Here is a 24,577-nt window from a genome sequence, read left to right as displayed (position 1 = left end):
TAAAAAGGTGACAGTTTAAAGAGGATGTCAGATCATGCATCTAGAAACAACTTCAAAGGAAATCAAAAAGTCAAAACCAGGGAGAAAGAAGGAAAGAAATAAAAACTGTGGAAGTAATCATGGAAAGTGGCAGGAAGTCATTACCTGTGGAGCTGCCATGGCTCCAAGAATCTCTTCCTTAGGTTCCTAGGGATGACCGACAGGGAAACGTCAGGTAGGATGATGGATGCAAATGGTCAAATGTGCCAAACAAAACAAATCTGGACATCATCAAGTTCATTCTTTCTGTCTCTTCTTGAAATACTCAAGCATCTTAACAAATTGAATGCTTGATAGTAAAGTGTGAAACAGCCTTTAAAGAAAAATTACCCTATTTGATTTTTGACTGTATTCATGAAGAAATGTCAAAATTCATCTGTGTTCACATGGTTGGCTGCCCCTTTTAATTTAAAAAGGAGCTATAAAAGACAGCCCCAGAGTAGAACCAACGGTTTGAGGTTTGCCAATTACCTCAGATCCTTGAACTACTTCCCATGACTCTGTTAATCGACGTTCATCATGTTCTTCTTCTTCTTGTTCTTTTTCTTGTGGTTCCTGTAAGGTAATCTTTTTCCATCAAATATAGAGTCTTTACCATTTGAACTGATATTAAGTCACTTGAAAACAAGTTTGTGACATCTGTGTTACAGTCACGGAAAAAATGGATCAACTAAATTTTTGAAACATTCTTAAATCCAGAAGTCACTAAATACATGTTGTTAATAATAGAGACAAATGCCTGCTGTTTCTTTCATATCTGCCTTTATGACAGGCAAAAATCAAGCTTTCAAGTGATTTAATTGTGTTCCCATTGCAACAATATCACATGAACCTTCCCTCACTGTATGCCTTGGTGGGTCACAACTATGTACGAAGAAAGAAAACTACACACGTAAAATGGTTGCAAAACAGATGATGGTAGTACAGAATTCATGTACCTCTTCTGGAGCTGCATCCCCAGGTTCAGTGACAGATTCCGACACCTGTGAAGTTCAAAATTGTTATTTGTCAGGCTTGAATGTAACTGGCAATATTGCATCCTTGCAACTTAAGCCAACAACAACTGAAGGCAGTTGTGCATTTCTTGATGATTAGAGTGAAACAGCCGTCCAGTGTTACCAGGTACTTAGGGATCCAAGCCTACTTAGCATCAACATCAGACTGGAAGGTTTTGGGCATATGACACACTTATCTATTATTTGTGTGTCATCAAAGTGATTAAATAGAACATATAGATTACCAACTAGTAGTTAACTCATATATTTTTTTAAGCATTAAGTCAAAAGTGGCCAGAATGATGATTATTATCTAATATCTTTCTTTTGGGTAAATATTTCTTTTCTGAAACTTGTTTTCCCTGCCACTTCCAAGATAAACTCAATTTGTGAACACACGCTATAGGAAATGGATAATTAATCAGAAGGAATCTGACTTGACTTTAGTACTTTCCTGGCATATTTGGAACATGTGAATGAATGCACATGCCATTAAAACTGGCATTTATTATAAAACAGATATCAAGCCACATAAAGTAACTTTGTATCTACCCTAAATCTCCCGGAGGGTTTGTTCCAGAATATACAAAGAATTCAAGGGTAAAGGTCACAGACAGTGAGGCATTTTGACTACTCCAAGAAAGCTATAGTGTGTAACAGTAAACACTGTCTGTGGCATACAACTAGAAAAAGTTGTTTGAGCTACATGGTTATCAATAATCAACAATGACATTGATTGCACAGTTAAGTCTTACATATACTTTTGGTAACATAACGTGATTCAGTGTCCTGATAATGTGGATTTTTTCTTTAAAAAGAAAATTTTAATAATAAGCCCATACATTATCTTCTCAAATATAACAAAGGATATCTCGCAAGGGAAATACTGCGACACTTTCACATACACATTTATGGTTCATAACAGCCAGCATGAATACAAAACCATACACAAAGGCACATGGCTTAATTAGCATTAAAACTCAAAATTTACAAGCAACAGTATGGAGCTGCCTGCAGTGATGTAGTGCTTCATGTTGAAAGAAAACTGCTGTAAAAAATTACAAAATGGCCTAGTTCCAAGATTGTTCATTCATTAGCATGTCCCAGAGAACAGCTCAGAGAACATTTTGCAGAAATGTTGTAAGGATGGAATACTTGAGGAATACTATCAGTGGTTCCGAGAGGGACATATGTCCGATAAGAAGAAACTTGAAACAGGCACACAGACATGCCTTAGCAAAAGTGGTTAATTTCAAAGACACTCTCTGGTAAAAACACTGATTTAATGGCACTTCACACATATTGCTTAGGACACATTTCTGAGTACACAAAACCATTTAGGAAGTTTAATACTGATAAGTACCATCATTGTAAGATTTCATCAAAACAACTGGCTTGTGAAGAATGACGGCTGTAGATATCAGCAAACACAAACATGCTGTTCTGCCCTAGGTTTCCACCTTCATGTTTTAGTGTAACATAAATTCAGGTTCTCGTTATCAGTTCCAACATTTACAGCACTTGTAGTGTTTCAAGAAAACTTTTATTCACTCCGTGTCTCCATGGTAAAAATTTTAAATTTCTTGTTTTTGTTTTCACTTTTCAGATCTTTACTTTGGAAAGTTCTTGTCTACTTTAATAGGAAACAGTTATGGATTAACTGTTGCATTCTTGAGGAGAAACAGATGTGCTGGTCTCAGTAATGATCTGAAAAGTACGACTGTAATATTCTCAAGCTGAGCAATTCTACATCACACAGGATTTGTTTACACGGTATTGCAGAAGTTGGTCTCAGGGGAACAACAGGAAAGATTGAAAAGGTATCACAAAAGGATCATAACAACAGAACTATGGGAACAAAGGGCAGCCAGGGAACAGGGTAAGGTCTCCTTGCACAGAACAATACTTTTTCATGCACCACGGCTGTGACAGGGAATTTTTCCCCCATGCAATGCATATTGTACCTCTACTTTAGTCTCTGGAAGTGGACTTTCCTCTGTCGTTTGATAGTGCGTTCGAACAATCTAGACAGTGACATTGAAAAAAAAGAGAGGAGAGGACATTGTGTGTGTCAGGCAAGGAAACTGAAGAGAAAAGTAGATCCTAAAGTGGGATACGGGCTCATGAAAAAGACACATAGAGTTATACGGTAATATTCAGGATGATGGACTGAAGGTTTCTGAAGACAGCACATTTGACTTGCAACAGAGAAATGATTCAAACAATTGTGCTTGCAGGAAGAAAGAGATACCAGCAAAATTTCTTTTTCATTTTAGGGTACACTCAACAAAAAAAACAAAAGTAACTGGGTATCATAATGCGCACCATTTACACTTTTGAATTTGACAAGATGCTTTTCTTTGGTGATGGCATGACAGAAAAAAATTGTCAGGAACCCTAATGAAATGGCTTCAAATGTATATGGTGTGGACACCTCTATGACAAGCTACTCAAAATGACAATACTGTAGCTGGGGAGGGGGAGAGGGAGGGGCAATACCTGTGTGACTTCTTTTGTAATTACTTCCTTATGCACCTGAAAACAAGAAACGTGAGGGATCAATGATGTTGCCTTGCTGGAATTAAGGAAATTCTTTTTTGTCTGGGCTGCAAAAGGCAACGAATAGTTCACGTCTTGAAGAGAAATTTATGCATAATGCATAATGTGTTGTGACCATAGATTTTAGTTGGAACACTTCAAAAGATCGAAGGGAAGATTGAGACTTAAACTTCACCAGCAAGGTAGCGGTTGCCTTTTTTGACAGAAAATCATAAAATGATAGATGCCAGGATCCTGTGCACCATCAAATGAGGAACCATCCATCCTGCGACCATACAGTGATTATATTGCTTTGTGGTTTACCAATCTATCAAGGCCACAGTAATAAGATGCACTTCTTGTGTGGGTGGGTTGGACATAATGTCATACAAAGAAACATTAACATTGTGGTGTGACAGTGCCAATTATGCAGACAACTACTGACACTAAAGCATGACATAAACAGCTGGTCTATGTTACACATAAAGGAGGACTAGTGGAATTCAAAGTTCTCATCACATGCTAACACTATCTCTACAACAAAACAGATAGGTGCACGGCTGTTGGCTGATGTAGATAAACACTACACCAGTTTTGCTGTGGAGCAAAAAGGTGCTGACTGAGTAATGCTACAAATAAAATAGGAAATTATAAAAGGACTATTGTGGACATGTGACTGTAAACTTAGAATCCACTAAACAAGTACAGACATAATTGGATATTTAGTTGCCAATTCATAGAACAAAATGAATATTCCATAACAGTATATACAGGTGGGCACGTTTATGTAACAGATAAATATGTCATGCAGAGATTTTGTGGCAAGGAAGAATGGCGTTTTACGCGAGATACCTCAGTTCGTCTTTCCTGTTGAGTTACTTCTCTGCTCTCCTCTTGAAGTTCAACATGTTCCTATACATGCAAGCAAGGTTAATAGAGAAAAAGTTGAGGAGAGAGGGTCTCATGGGATACTCGGAATATTCCTGCTGATGAAGGAATTATTAGTGTTCTTCCTTGTTCATTACAATTATGCAAATGCATGGTAAAGTTAGTTAATGAGCTTAGCTATAAAAAGGTTTATCCTGCTATGCCAATTATTAAAATAAATGTTAATAAAAAAAAAGTACATTTTCATGCCTGTATGAAATTAAAAGTTACAGATGGATTGGCTGAAGGCAGTGGCTTTGGTAGTAGGCATTTGCTGGAAAACTGAAATAAAATTTAGTATTCATGGTACTATTTGGGCAAAATAAACGGTGAAACTATTTGAACTGGACAACATAAAACTTACAATTTCATTGGCAAACAAAGTTGATCTTTGTCATGCAGATAGGATATACAAAATAACATATTTAGATATGGGATGAACTTGCAAAAAAAATACTGTTTGAAGAAATGGCATCAACAAGTTCATCTGTTTGACGATCTCAGAATTTCATTTTACCTCTTTGGCAATGGTGACACTTTGACCTCTAAAATCCATGTTATCTTCAAATTCACCGCTGTCCAGTTTTTCCAGCTGGTCAAGGGCAGGTTCCTGGTTGTTAGTTGACATATGGAAGGTGGGGGGAAATGGAATGGACAACAAGAAAAAGGGAGAGAGTCCATGATGAAGATGGCAATGGACAGAAACAAGAGGATTATTCCAAGAAGCTGATGCCGGTTTTTTTTGTTTTATTAGATGGTGCAGAGAGGGTGATTTCTGTGAATTCAGTCCGAGAGCAAAGACAAGAACTTTGCACAGACATATAAGACAGCGAAGCAAAGACAGTACACACGCCACTGAATACACAATACACATTGTATACAACATTGAACGTTAAAGCCAGCAAATACATCATCATCCTGCACTGTTTTCCACAAGTACACTCATCCTGCCCACCACTCTCCTTCAGTGCTCACATCCAATACCTACCCCATCCAGGGTACCATCAAGGGTTTCATCATGGGTTGCCCTAGGCGGTTTCTTAGGTGACTTGACATAGGAGAAATCTTCATCGTCAGCTGCAGAACAAGTTCATAAAGGTCATGAATTAATAGTGAATGGGGAAGAGATTCTTGTAATCATTTACGAACCAAGTTAATTAATTCAAGTTGATGTGACACTTATAAGGCAAAAAATTTGAGCTTTTAGAAAGTTAATCATTTAATTTGTTCCTTGAACCAATTTCTTTTTTCAGTTTCTTGATCCACTCCACCCAACATTATGAAATACCCACACATGTCACCTGCATTGTTTGCACTTACAACTTTCTTGACGGCAGTGCCGACTTTCCATTTTCAAATGCAGAAATGCTGGCTTCAGATGTGTAGCTTATGCATACAAGCAAAAGCACGTAAATACGGTATGATATGTGTAAAAAGCATAACACTAATATCTAAATATGCTTTATGGATTTGCAGTTATAAGCCTCTTCAAAAGTGACCACACCCCTGAATGACTTCTGTCATCAATATCTTGAATGAAATCATTTGCATTTCACTACTTTCTGATCTAGTCATAAATTGCTTGTTTTGCAATCACAAAGGCTGTTACCTGAATGGTCCATGCGTGCCTTGTGCATAGCCTTTTCTATGTCTTTGTAATAATCAAGTGAGTGTTCTTCATCTTCAACTTCAATGGTGTATGATTTTCCGAGCAACTCCCTTGCAAGGTCATCTTTTCCTGCCTTGATGAGGGCTTCTTCGAGCTTTTCTCCTGTAATAAACATTGGAAATTTGAGAGGATTACCGAATGAAACACATGTGATCATATAATTCAAAAGCTGTGACTGTCAGTCCCATCAGTGAATTGAAAGACTTAATAAAGACAAAATATATCAATGGTTAGAGAGACACTGTCTTAAAAAGAAGCAACTTTTAACATACAGGTCAGTATATTTCTTTATCCCTGCTTATGGCATAAAATTGACGCCTGTTATATTTTGAAGACTGATAAAGAGTATTCAGTGGTTTAACAATGCAAGGATTAACATGAGTTTCATTTTCAAATTGCCTTCTGTTCACTGCTGAAAATTTAAAATGTAAATGTAATTTTTTTGATATGCTATGATACTGCAGAAGATGTTACTTAAATACTGTTTTATAATAAACCTTTGCTTGCCTCTCTGAATTCCTTTTCATGTACAGCTGAGTGTACAGCTGGTGTGAAAAGTGCATTTTTCTCACCTGTTGCGTTCTTGCCAGCTCTTTCAGCCCACAGGTGCAGGGCTACAAATGCTTGCTCAGTTTCACTTTCGTCATTTTCGCTCTTGATGATTTCAATTTCTCTGTTATTCAGTCCCAGCTCCCTGCCTAGTTTCGGCCAGTCCTTGTCAAGTTTCTCCGCGAGGTGCCACAGGCGGATTTCAGCTCGCTCATGGGCACTTGTAGGGCCTGGACAAATGAGGACAAATAGTATCAGCGCTGTTCTATATTCCATGTATGTAAAGTTAAAAAGGGAGCAAACAGGAACCTGCAGGAACCTAATTTTATTCACATGACAAGAACAGAACAAGCTCCCATGGCACAGAAGTTGAATGGAAATAACTTTTCACTTTAGTTTGCTCTGCATAAAATACAGGTACAACTTTTCATAACCTGTAAGTAAATAGACACTGAAGTTTCCCTCTTGAACGATTTGGTCAGACTTTGATGGTTGTAGAGTTTGTAACGATAATACATGTCATAATGCAAGTATCTAATGCAAGTATAACTCTTCTTAAATACCTAATTTTGCTTCACTTGACAACATTCATGAAGAATGTGAAGGTAACTTACTGAGAACTGGGTCTTGTAAGAAGGTGTACTTTTGTCGAAGTCTAATGGAGGCAAAGTTCATTTTGTGGATATGGCTGGTCTGTGAATGATGTAGAAAAATGCAATAAGACTCAAATTATATCTTCTGGTGTAGCTCTCCCACCTAAATAATGGCAATGTGATGTGATAGAAATTTCTCTTCCGCCTCCATGAGATGAAAGAATGAGCAGAACTTACCTGACCTGAGATATTAAGATGCAATTCACATACATAAATATGACATTTGAAAAAAAACACTTGCACAACCACAGAAAACGTTTCACTAATCTACACACAACATCTGCATATACTCTTACAAACAATGTCACAAGGTTTATATCTACATATAAGTATTATGACATTAACAATGGAACACTTTATATGTATGTTCAGAAGTCATGATTCCAAATGCAGACTACTTTTTGTTAGTGTGTTACTGTGCGATGATGTTCTGTGCATGATATATGTTATGTTTATGTCTTGGTTGTGAATAAAACAAAGGTTGTTTCAATGAACGGAAGAGTTACTCAAAGGTGTGACTCTATTTATGCTGACTTATGTCAGTTGTTGAGTAGACTTTCGGGGAAAAATGTGGGTAGATCCACCATTGCATTGTGATAATCCTAGTTGCTGACACAACAGAGCTTAGACTCTTTATTCAATGATTTCACCGCATGAAGAGAGGCTCCACACGCCAGAGTTATTGGCTTATTACATAGGGAGCTATGAGAAGTCGCCATTACAGGAAGCTACACCATCTTCACATGTTATGAAGATCTAAGGAAATAGTCGCAGAAGAAGAGACTCCACATGAAAGAAGTCTAGTCTTTGTCATGTTGCATTAAGCCATACTGAAACCAATTCCTTCAAGTGATATGTTATATTCCATGACAAAATCAGATACGGATGAAGATACACCTGTAGTCTATTCTATCCACTGCAATGCTTTTAGAACTGACCTCCATGAAGCAAAGACAACTGCAATGTCACAGTATTGAAGCAACACTCATGATACAACCAGCATATGAAATCCAGCCATGCACACTTGTATAGTACAAGCAGATAACCCAGACCACCACCAAGTGAAAATATGGAGTTTATTCCTTGTGATTTCTCACGTCATCACACACATCTCCATCCTCAGCAACTACTTGAATGTTTTTGTAGGGTCCCATTTACTCTTGATATGTCAAAGTCGTATCTTGTCTGTAGGGACAGCGGGATTGTCACCTGACATTCCTGTTTTTCTCAGTAAAGACTTGCAGAAAAATACTGCAGGAGACAGTGAACATGATATTCCTGAGAATACGTATCACCTACATTGCTAAAATGTTTGGAGATTTAATCCTAAGCTATTTTTATAACTCATGGGTGGGGGTGGGGTTACATAGTACCAGCAGAAATTTACACGAGATACACTGTTACATTACAGACATGCTTATCACAGTACAGATGACTGACAATTTTTTATCAATAACTGATATACAGTTGCTACATAAACATTTTCGGTATGTTCTATTTCTGAAAAGCTCTTTCCATTCATACCTTATCCACAATTTTTATATCTATTTTTTGAATGTCCTGTTTCTTTTCCTGTCGGATAGCAGGGCAGCATAGAAATATTGGGGAAGAAAAGAAAGATAGAAACAGAAAGGCCAATTTAGGAAATGGCAGCATGTTAATTGAAATTACAGCAAATCTGGAAAAAAGCGCTGGAATTAGAGTAAAGGGTAAGGATTGTTAAGATTGACACCTATCGACATGTATGAATATACAAACCTGTTGGCATGCGGTCGGTAGGGTAGATGTGTGATCGACCAGGGTGAAATTCAATGACAGTCAATATGCAGTGAGCCATTTGCATTTTCTGAATTTTGTTATTTTTGACAAAAAGATGGTTATCATGCTTACTCGGACACATTTAGCATGAATTGTGAAAAGTAACCAGGACCAAAATGGCGTTTCTTCAAAATGTCTGAATTGCACAAATACGAAAATATTTTTTCCTCATTTTCAATTTAATACTAAGAGCATCTTGCAATGCACCAAAAACCCACTCACTTTCTGCAAACATGTTTTGTCTTCGTATGGATTATCGCCACGGCATACTGACTGCCACTGCTTTGTCAGTGATGTGAAAATAAACTGAAAATTTCTCGCTTACCTGGGAAAGGGTTCACAATGGATCAAGTGTCTTTTTACACACTTTGGATAAGCTGTGACTAAGTACTATGCTAAAAGGCCCATGCAAAATGAACTGTGAAGATGACTAAAAGAATATCCGAGAATATTGAAGGATTAAAGGGATGGGCAACCACAGGCACATCTTTCTCACCTCGTCTCTGAACTTTTGAAATTCCTTCTGTAGAACCGCAGACGATGTACAAGAGACAATACTACATTTTTAGTAACTAGAATTTATCTTTCTATCTCTTTTGTAATATCCGTAATGGACTTCTGAGATGATTTTAAGTGCTGCTGTCATTTCACAAATTGATACGGGCATGTTGCTGATTAATATATGGCAAAAGCAATTTGCATAAAACCAAAAAAGTCAAGCCTTTCATTGATACATAGAATGACTGTCAACAAAGAAAAGTTCATACTCTGCCGCATCAAAATCTAACTTGAATGGTTTTGGGTGGGAGAAAAACTGCAAATATTTCAATTTTGTAGACTTTTTTTTCATGTTGACAAATTGCAGAAAGCATGATCCATTAAATTCATGCAGGGAGTTAATCAGGTATGTCCGCAGACTTTACTCTGATACTGTTAACGAAATTAGCCGGCAGATTGGAAGTCTGTTCACACATGATCAGTAATTTAGATAAAATGGCAACAAGGAGTCCTTTGCAGCAAAATCAATTTGCAGGCACTGGATTCTTAAAAAGGTTCTCCATCGAAAACTGATAATATGGCTGCTTCTTGCTTGCTGGCATATGAATAAAAAAAATTTAACGGGCATTAAAATTGCATTTTTTTCCCCTATAATTTGTTAAAATACAAACATTCCTCCTTTAAAAATAATTTGGGTTATAGCTTTTAGCACTACTGATATTTGAATGTCCATACAAAACATGCCATTGCTGTACCTAAAGAAACTAAATCTTGATCAAAGGAACGAAATTCTTTTACGTTAACGCTACAACAAAAGTACTATAATTCTTTGTAACAAACCTCCAGCCATAATTTCTCATCCTTAGAGGGTCAACAAAAAGATTTGGAAAAATCAGATTTTAGTTGTATGTATCAGATTCCTTGCGTTCAACTTGATCACCACCAATACAAAAATAACACAAGTACACAGTATTGAACAGACCTTCTGGACACAATGAATTTTATCACAAAAAGTTTACGAAGACGTTGACTGCGCGTGATGCTTACCTCTATGACCATATCCTCATCAATTGGAGTGAGTATATACATGTCAGTCTACAAAGTTGTAGACAAACAGAATGGATAGACAGAATAGACAGATAGACAGAATGAAAGACATTACATTTCATCACATCAGGGCAATACACATGATTTTGCAAGCAAACAATATTGCACTGGTGGGACGAATTCATTTTAACTTCATCTATGCTGCCATTTGTATACATTTTTGTTAGACATCAAGCAAACACGAAAATGACTACTTAGCTACAAATCCAATCCAGGATAATAATTGGAAGATTATAAATTATTTCAAAAAAAATTTTGCAGTAAAATAAGATGAAAGAATATGCAAGCAAAATTGGTGAATTTAGACAAAATCCTTTCTCTACGTTTGGTTTTCATTCAAGCCTATTTTGCCATCAACAGGTGAACTGATAAATCTTTCTGTAAATTTCCACAGTGTACCTCTCTTCCTATTTCTTACCAAAAACTCTAATTATAGATGTGAAAAGCAGAGACGTGGCAGCTGGTAGGATATCTATAAGACTGACTTATGCATAACTCGTTTATGTTTGTTTGTGAGCAAATGTGAGTGTGTGTACTATACTAACCTGCATGCAGGGCATTGATGTGACATGGAATGCGAACAATGTACTTGGACATCACAATGACATGAAAATTACCACATGAGACACATTCATTGTACCGACTGACATGCATGTTCATAACCACAACATCATTTTAACACAAAATATAAATATGCTTATAATCTTGTGATTGACCATGATGGACAAATATAAGTTTTGATATGGTAATTGATAAGCTATATTAGAGATGTTTTATGTATGATACATTTTCATGATTAGGGTTAGGGATTTCACTGCTGTACAACAAGGGATAATTCCTGGATTTAGTATGTGATAATGGAGCTTGCAGAGTTCAGGGGATCCCTGGCACAATGTCTGGTTCACCCTCCCTGCAACTTGAAGTTTCAAACTCAGCAAAAATTACTGTAATGATATTTTAGTATTTAATAATTCTTTCTTTTTCCAAAAGGGTAGCTTTTCAAGAAAGCAATCTTGAAACACAACGCATATTCATTAAACCCATCAAATACAACCTGGAAGACAATGTTTATTCACACAGAAGTGTCAAAATTGGACAAGAAAATGTATGTGGTGAAAACTACTACACAATGGGAAAGAAGGACAAGTGAACCAGCATTGGTTTACTGCAAGGGCTGAATAGAGTATGGTACATCTTGGAAAGCTGCTTTCATGCACTGTCTGTGGATTGCTAAAAGTAGTAAGCATACCGGCATGAGGAGGTTATTGGTCTCCTGTCATCAAAAACAAGAAGAAATATCATGCCGCCTTTCAGGTAGGAATTTTGTTTGCAAGTTTACTACATGTATCTCTTAGTAAGAATTATTGACTAATTTTCTTTGTACAAACTTTACTCCTTTATCAATTCTATTTCTGTCGCTATCTGCATCAAAAGTTGATCTACAGGGCAGAATGCTACTTCAGTGAATCCAGCTGATAGCATGTAAAATATCAATTACAGTAAAAGAGTTTTGTTACTATAGCTTTGTTATACCTGCTCCAGCACTTCCCTCTGGGAATGGGAAAGCATAGCAAGACAGAAAAGAAAAGACAAGATGTTAGTTTGAAAGAGGAGGAAAGTGTGAAGAACTAGAAGGAAGATGGGGATTGTTTTCTATACTTCTATCCTAGGGTATTAAACTGATTCAGTTTCAGAACTTCAGAGTTTCTATATATTTTGTCAGTTGAGGTGACTCACAATAGGTAAAATATCTTCAAATGTTTCCCCTAAAAAATGAAATATTTAATTATTCAAACTTGTTATCATCTGTATGACAAATTTTTCATAATCTATTTATAATTCAATAATGCTTACATTTTCAGAGACAGACCATTCACGGAAGAGAAAACTTTCTCTTCCATAGCTCTCTGACTTGATAGTTCATAAAGCACTCTTGACAGCTCATGAAGAGGAACAAGGACATCCCTGACTACTGTGAGTCACTTCTCATGCACAAAATATTGCATATCTTATACATAAGTTCACCTCTGCAATGGACATCTAAAATTGGGATGCACTTCTAATGATACAATACATGTTAACAGTTTTGAAAGAAAATGCCTGATACATTTCATGCATTTGGAAAAATTTTAAGACTTAAAAGTGTCCCACATAGTATGTGTCCCTTTACTTTAGATAGGAGCTACCCTACTCACATCTATAGTATCTAGACAGTTGGTGGAAAAGGAACTATCAGATTCGAAGCTCTAAAACTACAAGTAGATTACTTTTAATAACGTTAAACAGACAACTAACATTAAATCTGCAAAATAGAATATTCAATTTTTCAAGTTTCAAGCCCAGTATAGGCGTCTAATATTGTAAGTTTCATGATAATTTTGATGGTATTCTGAGGTTACTATTTGGGTTGCCGAGGCTTGGTTGAACAACTCGGTTGTTTAGTGGAGCTTGATATCTACGGCATAATTCTGAAGCTGGTTCTCTATGGTGCAACTCAACACAAATGCCACGAACAGAATCACTCAACCTGACTCACTGACTCACATGTGAACATTACACAGTAAACTTTTAACACAACATCCCGACATATGCACTCTGCATTCTAAACCAATGCACAATACCTTGCTATGTTTAACATCAATATACTGAAAAATGTAGGACAACATGGTAAAACAGCAATGCCCTGGATGGCTAAGGGAGTGGTTTTACTTTCATAGTGAGATATCTTTAGTAAACTTTAATTAGGAAGTAAAATTTTGATGTGTCAAATGTCTGACAGTTCAGATCTCTACATGTCTTTCATTACAATGTCTGTTTGCTTCTTCACACAATAACACTTCATGAGGGCTTTGTCTGAAACTTATCCCTGGGAAAAAGGCTGCCACTCTATTTTTTAAGACAAACAATGTTAGTTTTTGATAGCCGACATCTTCAGAGCTAGTGAATACTTTTCAATACATTACAAGCTTGCTCAAAGCACCTCCTTTTGGAAGACTGTGATGCCCAAATAATGTGAATGGAATGATCCATTTTCAGATGGATGGGGATGAAGAGGGTGAAATTGTGAAAGACTGACTGGGAAAATGAATTAAGAAGTACAGATGACGGTCAACTACTATTTTCCATCCCTACCTCTCCCTTCTCCATCTCCTCCTGCAGTAGCCATGGCAAAGAAACAAGAACGCTCGTGAGACAGACAAAAAGCAAACCAGCGCAGCGAAAATGAGCAAAATCAGTATAGCCGTAGACAAAACAAACCAACAAAGCGTCAAACAGAAATTGACTCACATGTCTTATGAAATCACTGCACGTCTAAGGGTAAAGTGTGAGGTTTTGTATCTGCATGTGTGTTGAACATTGTGTATACATACGTCTAGTTTTTGTTGCTCTTATGTATTTATGCATGGCAAGAGCACATGACGTGTACAACTATAATACACTCAATTGCACACACAATGGTTGTACCACACATGGATAAAAATACAAGTTTGTGTGCGTTGAGTATGAAAATACTTCACTAGTGTGCAAATCACAGCAAAGACTACGACACAAATTTTGCAAATTCGCAGCACACAACCAGCAGTCGCACACGCTAAAAGGCAATGTCTCATGTTTCTAAAGCATGTCTTTTTTTCGATTTTCTTTTTTTGATATGAAAACAAAACACAGGTCAAAATGGCGAGACTTGTTAAAATGAACAAAAGAGCAGATGGCATGGGGCATGGCAAGCCATGTGGTCAGCATTTCACATATTGGCATGTGGTTAGAGGCATTTGCAACCTACTTGCATTTGCAGCCAATAGAATTGAGTGATAGCATATATTGACTGGGCAATAAATGAGGTTTATCATATTTATTTGTTGGGTAGGTGGGATACAATATCTGTGGTATCATTGGTGGATTGAACGATGGAGGACACACATTGACATATTATTAGAAGGTGATCCCTCATATGTTTAAGCACAAATTTTAATTGCGTAAAGCTAGAACCGCGAGTGAATATATGAATATTGGAAGTGCCAATACCCTGATAATGACTATTTCTATTGGATGATGTTACAAATTAGTAGTTGGTGGGAAATGATGTGGTAAGATGGCAAAATTTGTAAACTGATGGTGTAAACGTAATTCTACAATTCTACACTGCAGACTTGTTAATAAATTGTTATTGAGAATTAATACGCTATGATTTGTGGACTACTTGTTTCCATAGCACTTTGGGAGAAGCCTTCTGATTGGTGACACCGTAGTATAGTCTACAACATGCAAGCAGCACGGTCATGAATATTCAGGACTCTTACTCACTTTAATATGCAGCCATAACAGTAAAATGCACAGAGTGCCCCTTCCAGAATGAACTGTAGCTTATTATTCAGATTTACTTTTTTTTAATGTGATGGGAAAAAGAATTTGTCAAAAGTGCATCTAGACTAGTGACAAGTGAATGTGTGTTCTATTCAGTGACAGAATATACCTTCGTGGTAGCCAAAACTTCAGGCTTTTGTCAATTTTTCATACGTGTCAATTTTTTCTTGGTGACTCGATATAGTTGTGTTCAAGCTCAAACTGTAATGTGTAACTAACGTGAGCATTCTTCCTCAATGTGTCCCTATTTCTATCTGTAAATGTTTGTCTCTTTGTCTTTTTCCATCTACTCGGCCTTGCAAGTGATTTTTCCCCTTTTCTCCATGTAACTATTGACCTTGACTGATTTCTGGTGTGAAATGGATTAAACTGTGCAGAAGCTACTAAGCTAAGATTCCTGTCATGCATAATTGTATTCTTTCATGCATATTCCTTGAAATGTACTAGATGTTCAAAATAATACATCAAATACCTGCCAAAATGTTTTCTAAGAAAATGTTTTCATCTTTAAATTTGAGATTATAGTAGATCAGTCAGTTAATTTGCCAAGTATAATTTGAACAAGTCATCGGTGATGACACAGTCCCCGCTTGTCCATTTTGTTATAATCTTTGGTGTCTAGGTAGCTGTGGAATGACATTGATGCAACGGGTGCATCAGGCCTGTGACTTGCATAATAAAGTAATCTGAGGAACGTTCAATAAAAGACTCATCTCTGCCGGTGTTGACCACTAAAGGAACTTTTGATTACATCACACATAACGATGCCCTCACTGCCTCTAGTGTCATGACAGCACATACTATACACATGGTTTGGTGGAATTTTCGAAATGGTATGGGATCGGGTATGTTGTTGTAATCAGCCATTTTGGATCATATAATGAAACAAATTAATGTGCACAAGAATGCAGCCATATCACGTTTTTAAACAAAATCAGTCCATTGAAGGACAGTGACCTATGTTTATAAAATTGAAATCAAATGGCTGTCTATTGACCATTTGGATCGTAGCACAAAATTAGTAGACATGCATAAGTATGCCATAGTACTTTATCTTTGTACCAAGTCTCAACAACATTGGATAAGGAATATTTGCATATGATTAAGCCTCAAAGACATGAAAAAATCCAAAAATGACAATCTGGCAGCCATATTGGAACATGTCACGAAGTAAATTGACATGTATACATGTATGTGTGCCATAGTGCTTGATCTTTGTGCCAAGTTTGGACAAAATGGGTTTAATGACCTTTGAATTATGCTTCAAAGACATGCAAAATTCCAACAAAATGGCAGTTCTGCAGCCATATTGGATCCTATCGCAAGGTTAATTGATACATGCATATGTATGCCATAGTGCTTTGCCTTTGTGCCAAGTTTGAACAAAATCAGTTCAAGGATGTTTGAGTTATGGTTCACATGAGAAAATCGCAAAAAAATGGACGCCTGTCGGCCATATTGGATCATATCATGAAATAAAGTGGCGTTCATATGAAGGGCATAATGTTTTGCTTTTGTGCCAAATTTGAACAGAATCGGTTCAAGGATGTCTGAGTTATGGTCCAAAGACATGAAAAATCGCAACAAAATGGCTGCCTCACGCCCATATTGGATCGTATCGCAAAATAATTTTACATGCACATGAAGGCCATAGTGTTATGCCTTTGTGCCAAGTTTTAACAGAATCTGTTCAAGGATGTCTGAGTTATGATCCAAAAACATGAAAGATCCCAACAAAATGGCCGCCTCACGCCCATATTGGATCGTATCGCAATATAATTTGACAAGCATATGTAGGCCATAGTGTTATGCCTTTGTGCAAAGTTGAACAGAATCGGTTCAAGGATATTTGAGTTATGGTTCAAAGACATGAAAAAATCGCAAACAAAATGGCCGCCTCGCGGCCATGTTGGATCGTATCGCAAAATAATTTGACATGCACATGTAGGCCATAGTGTTATGCCTTTGTGCCAAGGTTGAACAGAATATGTTCAAGGATGTCTGAGTTATGGTCCAAAGACGAAAAATCGCAACAAAATGGCCGCCTCGCGCCCATATTGGATCGTATCGTGATATATTTTACATGGATATAAAAGCCATAGTTTTATGCCTTTGTGCCAAGTTTGAACAGAATCTGTTCAAGATGTTTGAGTTATGGTCCAAAGACATGAAAAATCGCAACAAAATGGCCGCCTCGCGGCCATATTGGATCGTATCACAAAATAAATCTACGTGCATCTGTAGGTCATAGTGCTATGCCTTTGTGCCAAGTTTGAACGAAATTGGTTCAGCAGTGTCTGAGAAACTGTGATGACGACGGACGGACGGACGGACGGACGGACGGACGGACGCACGGACGGGACCCAATCTATAAGTCCCCGCCGGACTTCGTCCGCGGGGACTAACAAACAATAATTTTGGATTCGAATTAGTTTTGATTTTGTTAAAATACACCATGGTTTGTCAATCCTTAGTACTTAATAAGCTAGCACCTGTTCACTTTTGTGCTGGGGGAACCAAAATCCCTTTTCCTCCCCAACCCACAATGTGCAACCATTAATTTCCATACCTCATGCAAATGTGTAATTTATGAAACTTTTGGCACATTGGACATTTGTCATTTATTGTGTGGTTTTTTTTTTCATGCAACAGACAGATTGTCAGCAATGAGTAGACTTCTCCAAAACTGCTATGGTACATTTGCAATATTAGGGCGGCACTGGTCCTCAGCTTGGATCTCTTCACTGTGCTCTGTTTTGATTCCAACAGGCAAATCTTCACAACACTGGCTAGTGGCAAATCAGGGTTATCATACAACTTAATGCATGTGTGTTCAAGGGGGACTCAACCAACACCATTCCTCACAATGGAGTGTATTCTTAATGCCTGTACAAACCAGATTTCCAAACAAATAGAGGTAGATATAGATTTGCATAGTTTATCGGGAAACAAACACCCTATAAATTTGGTCACAGTAACACAGGAAGGTAAAGAAATCACTTTTTGAGGAAATTCTGTAGCTGTATGGCGTCTCAATCTCCGAGTCAATTTCAAACTTTAGGAAAATATGTTTTACGTCATCGCCGTAGAATCATAAAATGTTATTATTTTAGAGACAACTTCCTTGTGTCAGTTTTATGTTGAGGACACTGAATGGTAGATATATTCTGATCTCATTTTGGAACAAAAAGATGGTAGTTTGGTATAGTGGGCAGCTAGATTTATCTCAGAAATGTTGACTTTCTTTACATGGCAATGATGCGGCTTGACGTGACAAGAATCAAGCTAACACTAACTTGAATTATTTTATGTACAAATCAAAGAGTCTGGTCTTATATGCAGTTGAGGAAGAGAAAAATTAACCAGACAGAAGAGCTTTCACTTCACTTCAATTTTGATATCAGAACTAAAGAGATGGCTCCCAGCTGACAATGTGGCTCAGTTGTTCTTTACTTACATCAACACCTTTTTAGTCTTCAAACCTATAACCCTATTACTCTGTATGTTGCATCCTACAACTAACAAATCAACCACAATCCTATTGCTAATTTATATTTTCAATTATGTGGGTCCAGTGAATAATGGAAGGGACCAAAACCCTTTACAGTGAAAAGGTTAACTCCTATTAGTGAGGTTGTCATATTTTTTTTTCAGATTGTTTCTCAGTTGGTGGTGGGGCTGTGAATAACAATTGGCCTGATGAACATATTTTTCTGTTCTCAGTGGAGTGGATTGTCTAAAGGCAATGACCTCTAACAGTGCTTATTGTATACCACTAGCCAGTGTGGGTGGTGAAAAACTACACAGAAAAATGCCTGTCTCAAACCAAAACAGAGTTGTGAAGCCCCTCGCCGCCAACCAAGTTAGCACAAAGCGTTCAGAAGTTACCTCGTCGTCGCTACTGGTTTCGTCTTCTTTTTTGACCTTTTCCGTCAAATGATAGGTGGTTAGGAGAGAAAAATCATTGGGACTGTTAGGCCGGCCGACCAAACAGTAGTACTACGGTCACAGCACAGCACACAGCACAGTACGGCACAGTAGTGCAGTAGGAGCACACATCAAAGATTCAAGAATTTACAACATAGCACGCCGAGTGGACAGCGAGAACAGAAAATTGAGGAGGGGGGAAAAAAAAGAAAAAGCAAAGCATGTTTCTTAATTTAAAAGTGACAGATATCTTTAAATAGGATAGTTTACAAAATAAGCTCTAAATTAGCTTTCCAGTGCTTAGCTTTGTTGCCATGCTAAGCTGCAAAGCTCAAAACAGAATCATTTACCATAGACAAACACAAACTGAAATAAAAATGCACATTTTAAAACTATTCTGAACTTTTAAAGCGAATATGACCACAGACACAAGTAATTATAATCAACCAATGTTTTGTAGGATGGAAAAAGAAAATATCCATGAAAACCCATGATAACCACATGAATTTTATATACATTAGTAACCAGTGGATAGAAAAAAGAATTTAAAATTTACAGAATATGATGGCCATGTACATGATTAAAAAATACAAATATGAACACAAATAATAAAGATAAAGGTGACAGGCATTGGTTGTTTGGACTATGAAGTCCATTACAAAGCATCTTTGTCACAAACTCTCTTTCCAGTTACGTATGTTGGTTTGAATTTTTCTTTGTCTTGCATATAGTTGCTTGTTTCATATCCACTTCTCCATGTATTGAAATTATCTTTTCAAATATAAGGTGAACAAATTAATTAATTTGCTGTTTTGTTTCAAAATAATTGCCACCAAAGGCAGTTTTTCTCAAACTGGACTGCTCACTTTGAATCTAAAGTGATCACTCGTGATTGGTTATTTTGCTTCCGTTGATGTGAAACTGTTTTTACAACCTTAGAGGTGATTTGACAGTATGTTGCATAATAGTTTTGAATGATGTACTTTAACGTCTTCAAGTACATGTTCACAATCTTGAAGCAACTGCTTCACTTCTTGGCAAATGATCCTTACCTTGACATACTCTGGAATTGTTATGTTTAAATTACACATTGCCTTCTGCGGTGGTAACCCCCGTTGGACTTTTGGTTCTCTCATGAATGACAGCCGACCGCACGGTTCCTGCGTCTGGTCCCGCACTCGTACAAAGAATGGCAAGCGGTTTTCGCGGAAGGCGTGGAAATTGAGGTGGAGCTGTTCTCCAGACTTCTGCACCGGCACTAGGTTGCCAGCCAGTTCTATGTATTGTGGTTTGCCGTCTAAAACCTAAAGACAATGTGAAAGTTTGGCATTAGTACGCACTTATGGAAAGATGCCTTATTTTATGTTTATCAACTTCAAAACCATTTTATTTCTTTTCTGGTCATGGTTCTCACATTTCAATGTCACATTTACAGAATACAGTCACATGACTTTTTTCATTAATTTGCTGGATTAGAAGTTTGTCAAATATAGTTGCATGTTTCAAACCTTTGAGTAATGCAGAGAAATCACAGCAAAACAATCTTGTATCTTGATCTTACACATACCTTTTTAATAAAATTCAATGAACAAAGGGATTGGGTCAGCAAATAAAACTGTAGCGAGCAAGAACTTTGAGAGCATGAGAATTATTTGCATACAATGGTAAACACTACTAGATAAAAGACAGAAACTCTCTCTGTCTGTACGTATACATCTCTTTACATTGAAGCTTTATACCTGTACCTCACAAGGATTCTGTTTAGTGGCAGCTTTACATAGAATGTGGGTTTGTATACATGTGTGTCCATGCATGTGTGTGTATCAATAGTACTGTAGTAAACTGCTTACTTCAACATCACGACTGCGTGCGATTTCATTAAAGTGTTCCTGAACTTCTAGAGTTTTGTCCATCTTGTCGTCTGTCATGCAGAAGACGCGTAGTCTGGCTTCGATGGGGTCGTGTGTTTTTGCAAAGACAACAAACTTGGCCATGAACGGTACAGCAATGACTTCTTGGTAGAGCTCCCTGGCAAAGTTACTTGCTTGGTTGATTTCCCGACAATCCATTAGCCAAAACCTTGGGGCAGAGGGGAGAGAATAGTTACCATCTTGAATATATATATATATATATATATATATATATATATATATATAATATATATATATATATATATATATATATATATATATATATATATATATATATATATATATATATATATATATATATATATATATGACTAGTATATTTCCAAGCATATGTCAGATTCATAGATTCATTGATGTTTAAGTTCATATATGGGTAACAAATATGCAAATCATACAATTACGAATGGTAAATATTCATCAATCACACGCTGTACATTCTGAAGAATGACTGGCAAATAATATTTTTACAGAATATAAAAGCATTCCTACAGGTGTTTATGTTCATTACAGGTGTTTGTTGTACATACCTTGCTGAAACTGTTGTTGTGAAAGATACACAATCGTTGACAAATGTCAGTGGTGTGGTTCCGGTGATGTCTTCCCACTGTGCAGGTGCTGTGCCACCTGTCAACAAACAAATAAACAAAACCATTTTATCAGAAAGTGTTATCTTGGGTTATCATGTTTAGACAGATGTTCTGTCAAAGTATTTACAAGTTTGAACTCAATGCAGCAAACGTAACCATTTCTAGATATGACATTGACTGATTCTACAGAATGTGATAAAATTTGAGTGACACATCATGACTACCACTTTGACAAGTTCAAGGTTACAGTTGTTGGATCTATCTACTGTTATGTTTTATCAGCACAAATTTTGGAGCTCTCCTCAATAGCATACACTATATTGTGATACAAACGAAATGTAAAGTTTCTTACAACTTGTGATCTGGAAAACAAATTGGGCCATACCTTATGTAAAATAAGCCTGATTGATACAACTATCCATAGTTACATACATGTTCTACTTCTGCAGCAGATGCATAAACAGGAGTACACATCACAAAGTGCTACCTCATACCTGTGATACTGCAGAGTAATCTGAGGGTTGGCGTATCGCCACCATAGCCGTTCATCACACCCTGTGTGTTGGCTGAAGGTACTGGAATGGTCACTGTGATAGCCTTGTGGAACTTCCGCCGTCTGGGTTCAATCGTCACGATGGGACTTACCATCACACGGTTGCCCAGGATTCTCTTGACCAGGTCATGTGGCACTGGTTGTGCCTGTCACAACAAGATATGAAGACAGAGATTAGTTTATAAGGCTGGCTGAAACAGACGCTCAAATGAAGATGTCAGAGAAATTCTTCCATTTGCCAAATAACTTCCTGCGGTGTCAGTTTGACTTCGTCAAAGAAATCCATGAAGTTGTACCAACATTGTCTGTGAAAGAGTTTCCCTGAATTCATGAACTGGTGCTACAGTGAACAGATTTTGTATCAAAAGTTTTATATTAAAAAGCTACGGAGCCATCGGTTTTGGACTGCATACAAATCAGGAAAACCCCATCTTGAGTCTCTTGTGTATACAAATGAATATCAGTCTAAAAGAAACACAGGTTTACTAGAAGTGGCTGTTCTATTGACAACCACACTGACTGACAAAATCAAACTACATCGGTGATGTGGACACTGACTTACCTGAAGGCCTACTTTAATTTTCTTGGTCAGAGTTCCTTCGGGGAATACTGCCTGGACCTGAGGCACTACTGTGGAGCTCAGCATGCCTCCTGATGGTCCAATTGTGTTTGTCTCTTGTCGGACACGGGAAATGATTGCAAGGTATTGTGGGAAATCCTTAGTTAATATCCTGCAGATACGCTTCTCCATCAGATCATCGCAAGATTCAATTTCTGTTTGGAAAAAAGTAAATTTCAAAATCGAATAAAATGTACATTCTTGCACTGTTTGCAATGAATCTATTGCAATGGGAAGGGCGTCTCACTGTCTTGTGGGTCTTTTCTAGAGCACTGTAAAACCGAAGACGTAGGGATGATGACAGATTTCAGAGGAACTATGGTAAAAGAAAGCTCAAAAATCCAGTCCAGAGAATTGCTTGCGTTAGTATGCATATACTGAAAGAAATAATTAGTAACAGATTCCTGAACATACCCTTGATTGTGTCATGGCTTACCTTAACCAAGTGCTTTTTAATATTTGTTTATACTTAGATTTAAAGGTATACTGTCACCTGTTCAAATTTCGCCACAGTTACCATGGAAAGAGAAAATCTAACTAATCACAGATTTTAAGCGGGTGGTCACTTTTTAAAAACAGCGCCCTCACACAGGCATTTTGAATACCAAGGAACACCCCTTTGACCATATATGGGCATATTTAGATTACAGGTGACTGTATACCTTTAAGGTAGGTTCATGTATTCGTTTCTGTGTAAAGAAGTATAATGGTGAATTCAAGAATACTGCTAAAAAATTGTACAAGACACATATCTCTGTATCCAAGCTACAATTTCTTGGTTGTAATTTTGGTATGACTTACCGTCACCATCCAGAGTACCGTTCAGGGCATCATGAACTAAATCATCGGTTGTTTCAATTGCATGTTCCTTCCAAGTCTCGCCAGTGTCACTGCGCAGGACCACGATTTCTCTTTCTTTATCGCGCAGCGCGGCAAAGTGTGGAATTTCTATGATGACTGGACTGTTGGTGGAAAAACAAAGGCAAGTGTGTTGAGTGAGGAGACAGAAAAAACTTATCATGCCAATTGGTGATTTTCAAGCTTACACACAATATTCACAACTATAAGCATTCTGTTGCAAATGTATTTTGAAAATGTCTAAAAACCATTGCTTGCTATATTATAACATTGGAGGTGTGATCAGCTTTTTAACAATATTAAACTTTAACTTTTTTAGACTGATCAACTTTATCTTTTGCAGAGTTCTTGAACCCAAACTTGAAACATCATGTGTTTTTAGACATATAAATCTTGAAACTTGCTCAACAAAGTGTCTGAATATAATAACAATTGATCATTTTCTCAGAACAAGACATGCACATCTCAAGTTTTTGCTTGTCTATATTGAAAGGGCACGATAGCTGGGACTGCCTGTCACTGAACTTGATCAAATATGAAAATGGCAAAGTTGACACATTGTGATGTTATTTTGGTCATTAGATGATACAGTAAAAAATCACTCCAGATGTTGTTCTACTCATTGTATTTACAAGAAACAAATTAATCAAGACATTCTACATATTGGGCTATCGTTTTTAAATGACTGATCTCACTCTGTGGGGAGAAAAATATTGAATAAACATTTCATGTACCGCAGGCACCACCTTTTATTCAAACAACCAAATTAACACCAAAAAAGTTACAACTTCCCTCTCAAATTGATATTATGAAAGATAGGACACAAAACATATCACATTAAACAAACATTCTCATATCACATCAGAGTCCCCTTTACCCTCGCAATAAGCTTTGCAAGAAATTTTAAAGTACATATGAACAAACAACAGCCAACGGCCAGCTTC

General features: G+C 37.1%; 1 protein-coding gene across 50 annotated transcripts in view; it reads right to left on the bottom strand.

The window, feature by feature from the left end:
• LOC139122555 (ankyrin-3-like) overlaps positions 1–24,577 on the bottom strand; it is a 193,505-nt gene that overhangs the window by 30,569 nt on the left and 138,359 nt on the right. For 15 of the 50 annotated variants that reach the window (XM_070688054.1, XM_070688071.1, XM_070688086.1 and 12 more), the window contains 23 exons: positions 23,577–23,737; positions 22,719–22,930; positions 22,098–22,302; positions 21,544–21,640; positions 20,936–21,164; positions 20,138–20,389; positions 19,047–19,157; positions 13,926–13,946; positions 12,327–12,344; positions 10,734–10,781; positions 9,685–9,711; positions 8,895–8,942; positions 7,332–7,410; positions 6,741–6,947; positions 6,109–6,270; positions 5,488–5,576; positions 5,017–5,109; positions 4,425–4,484; positions 3,534–3,569; positions 2,999–3,058; positions 978–1,022; positions 511–594; positions 145–186 (listed from right to left, as the gene is read on the bottom strand). In XM_070688054.1, the coding sequence (XP_070544155.1) occupies positions 145–186; positions 511–594; positions 978–1,022; positions 2,999–3,058; positions 3,534–3,569; positions 4,425–4,484; positions 5,017–5,109; positions 5,488–5,576; positions 6,109–6,270; positions 6,741–6,947; positions 7,332–7,410; positions 8,895–8,942; positions 9,685–9,711; positions 10,734–10,781; positions 12,327–12,344; positions 13,926–13,946; positions 19,047–19,157; positions 20,138–20,389; positions 20,936–21,164; positions 21,544–21,640; positions 22,098–22,302; positions 22,719–22,930; positions 23,577–23,737 (2,386 nt within the window). The remainder of the gene's footprint in view (positions 1–144; positions 187–510; positions 595–977; positions 1,023–2,998; positions 3,059–3,533; positions 3,570–4,424; positions 4,485–5,016; positions 5,110–5,487; positions 5,577–6,108; positions 6,271–6,740; positions 6,948–7,331; positions 7,411–8,894; positions 8,943–9,684; positions 9,712–10,733; positions 10,782–12,326; positions 12,345–13,925; positions 13,947–19,046; positions 19,158–20,137; positions 20,390–20,935; positions 21,165–21,543; positions 21,641–22,097; positions 22,303–22,718; positions 22,931–23,576; positions 23,738–24,577) is intronic. The other 35 variants (XM_070688084.1, XM_070688057.1, XM_070688077.1 and 32 more) reach the window with 28 other exon arrangements.

The sequence above is a fragment of the Ptychodera flava genome, chromosome 22, assembly GCF_041260155.1.
Source record: "Ptychodera flava strain L36383 chromosome 22, AS_Pfla_20210202, whole genome shotgun sequence".
NCBI lineage: Eukaryota > Metazoa > Hemichordata > Enteropneusta > Ptychoderidae > Ptychodera > Ptychodera flava.
Note: the sequence above shows the minus strand (reverse complement) of the source record. Positions and strands in the feature narration are given on the sequence as shown.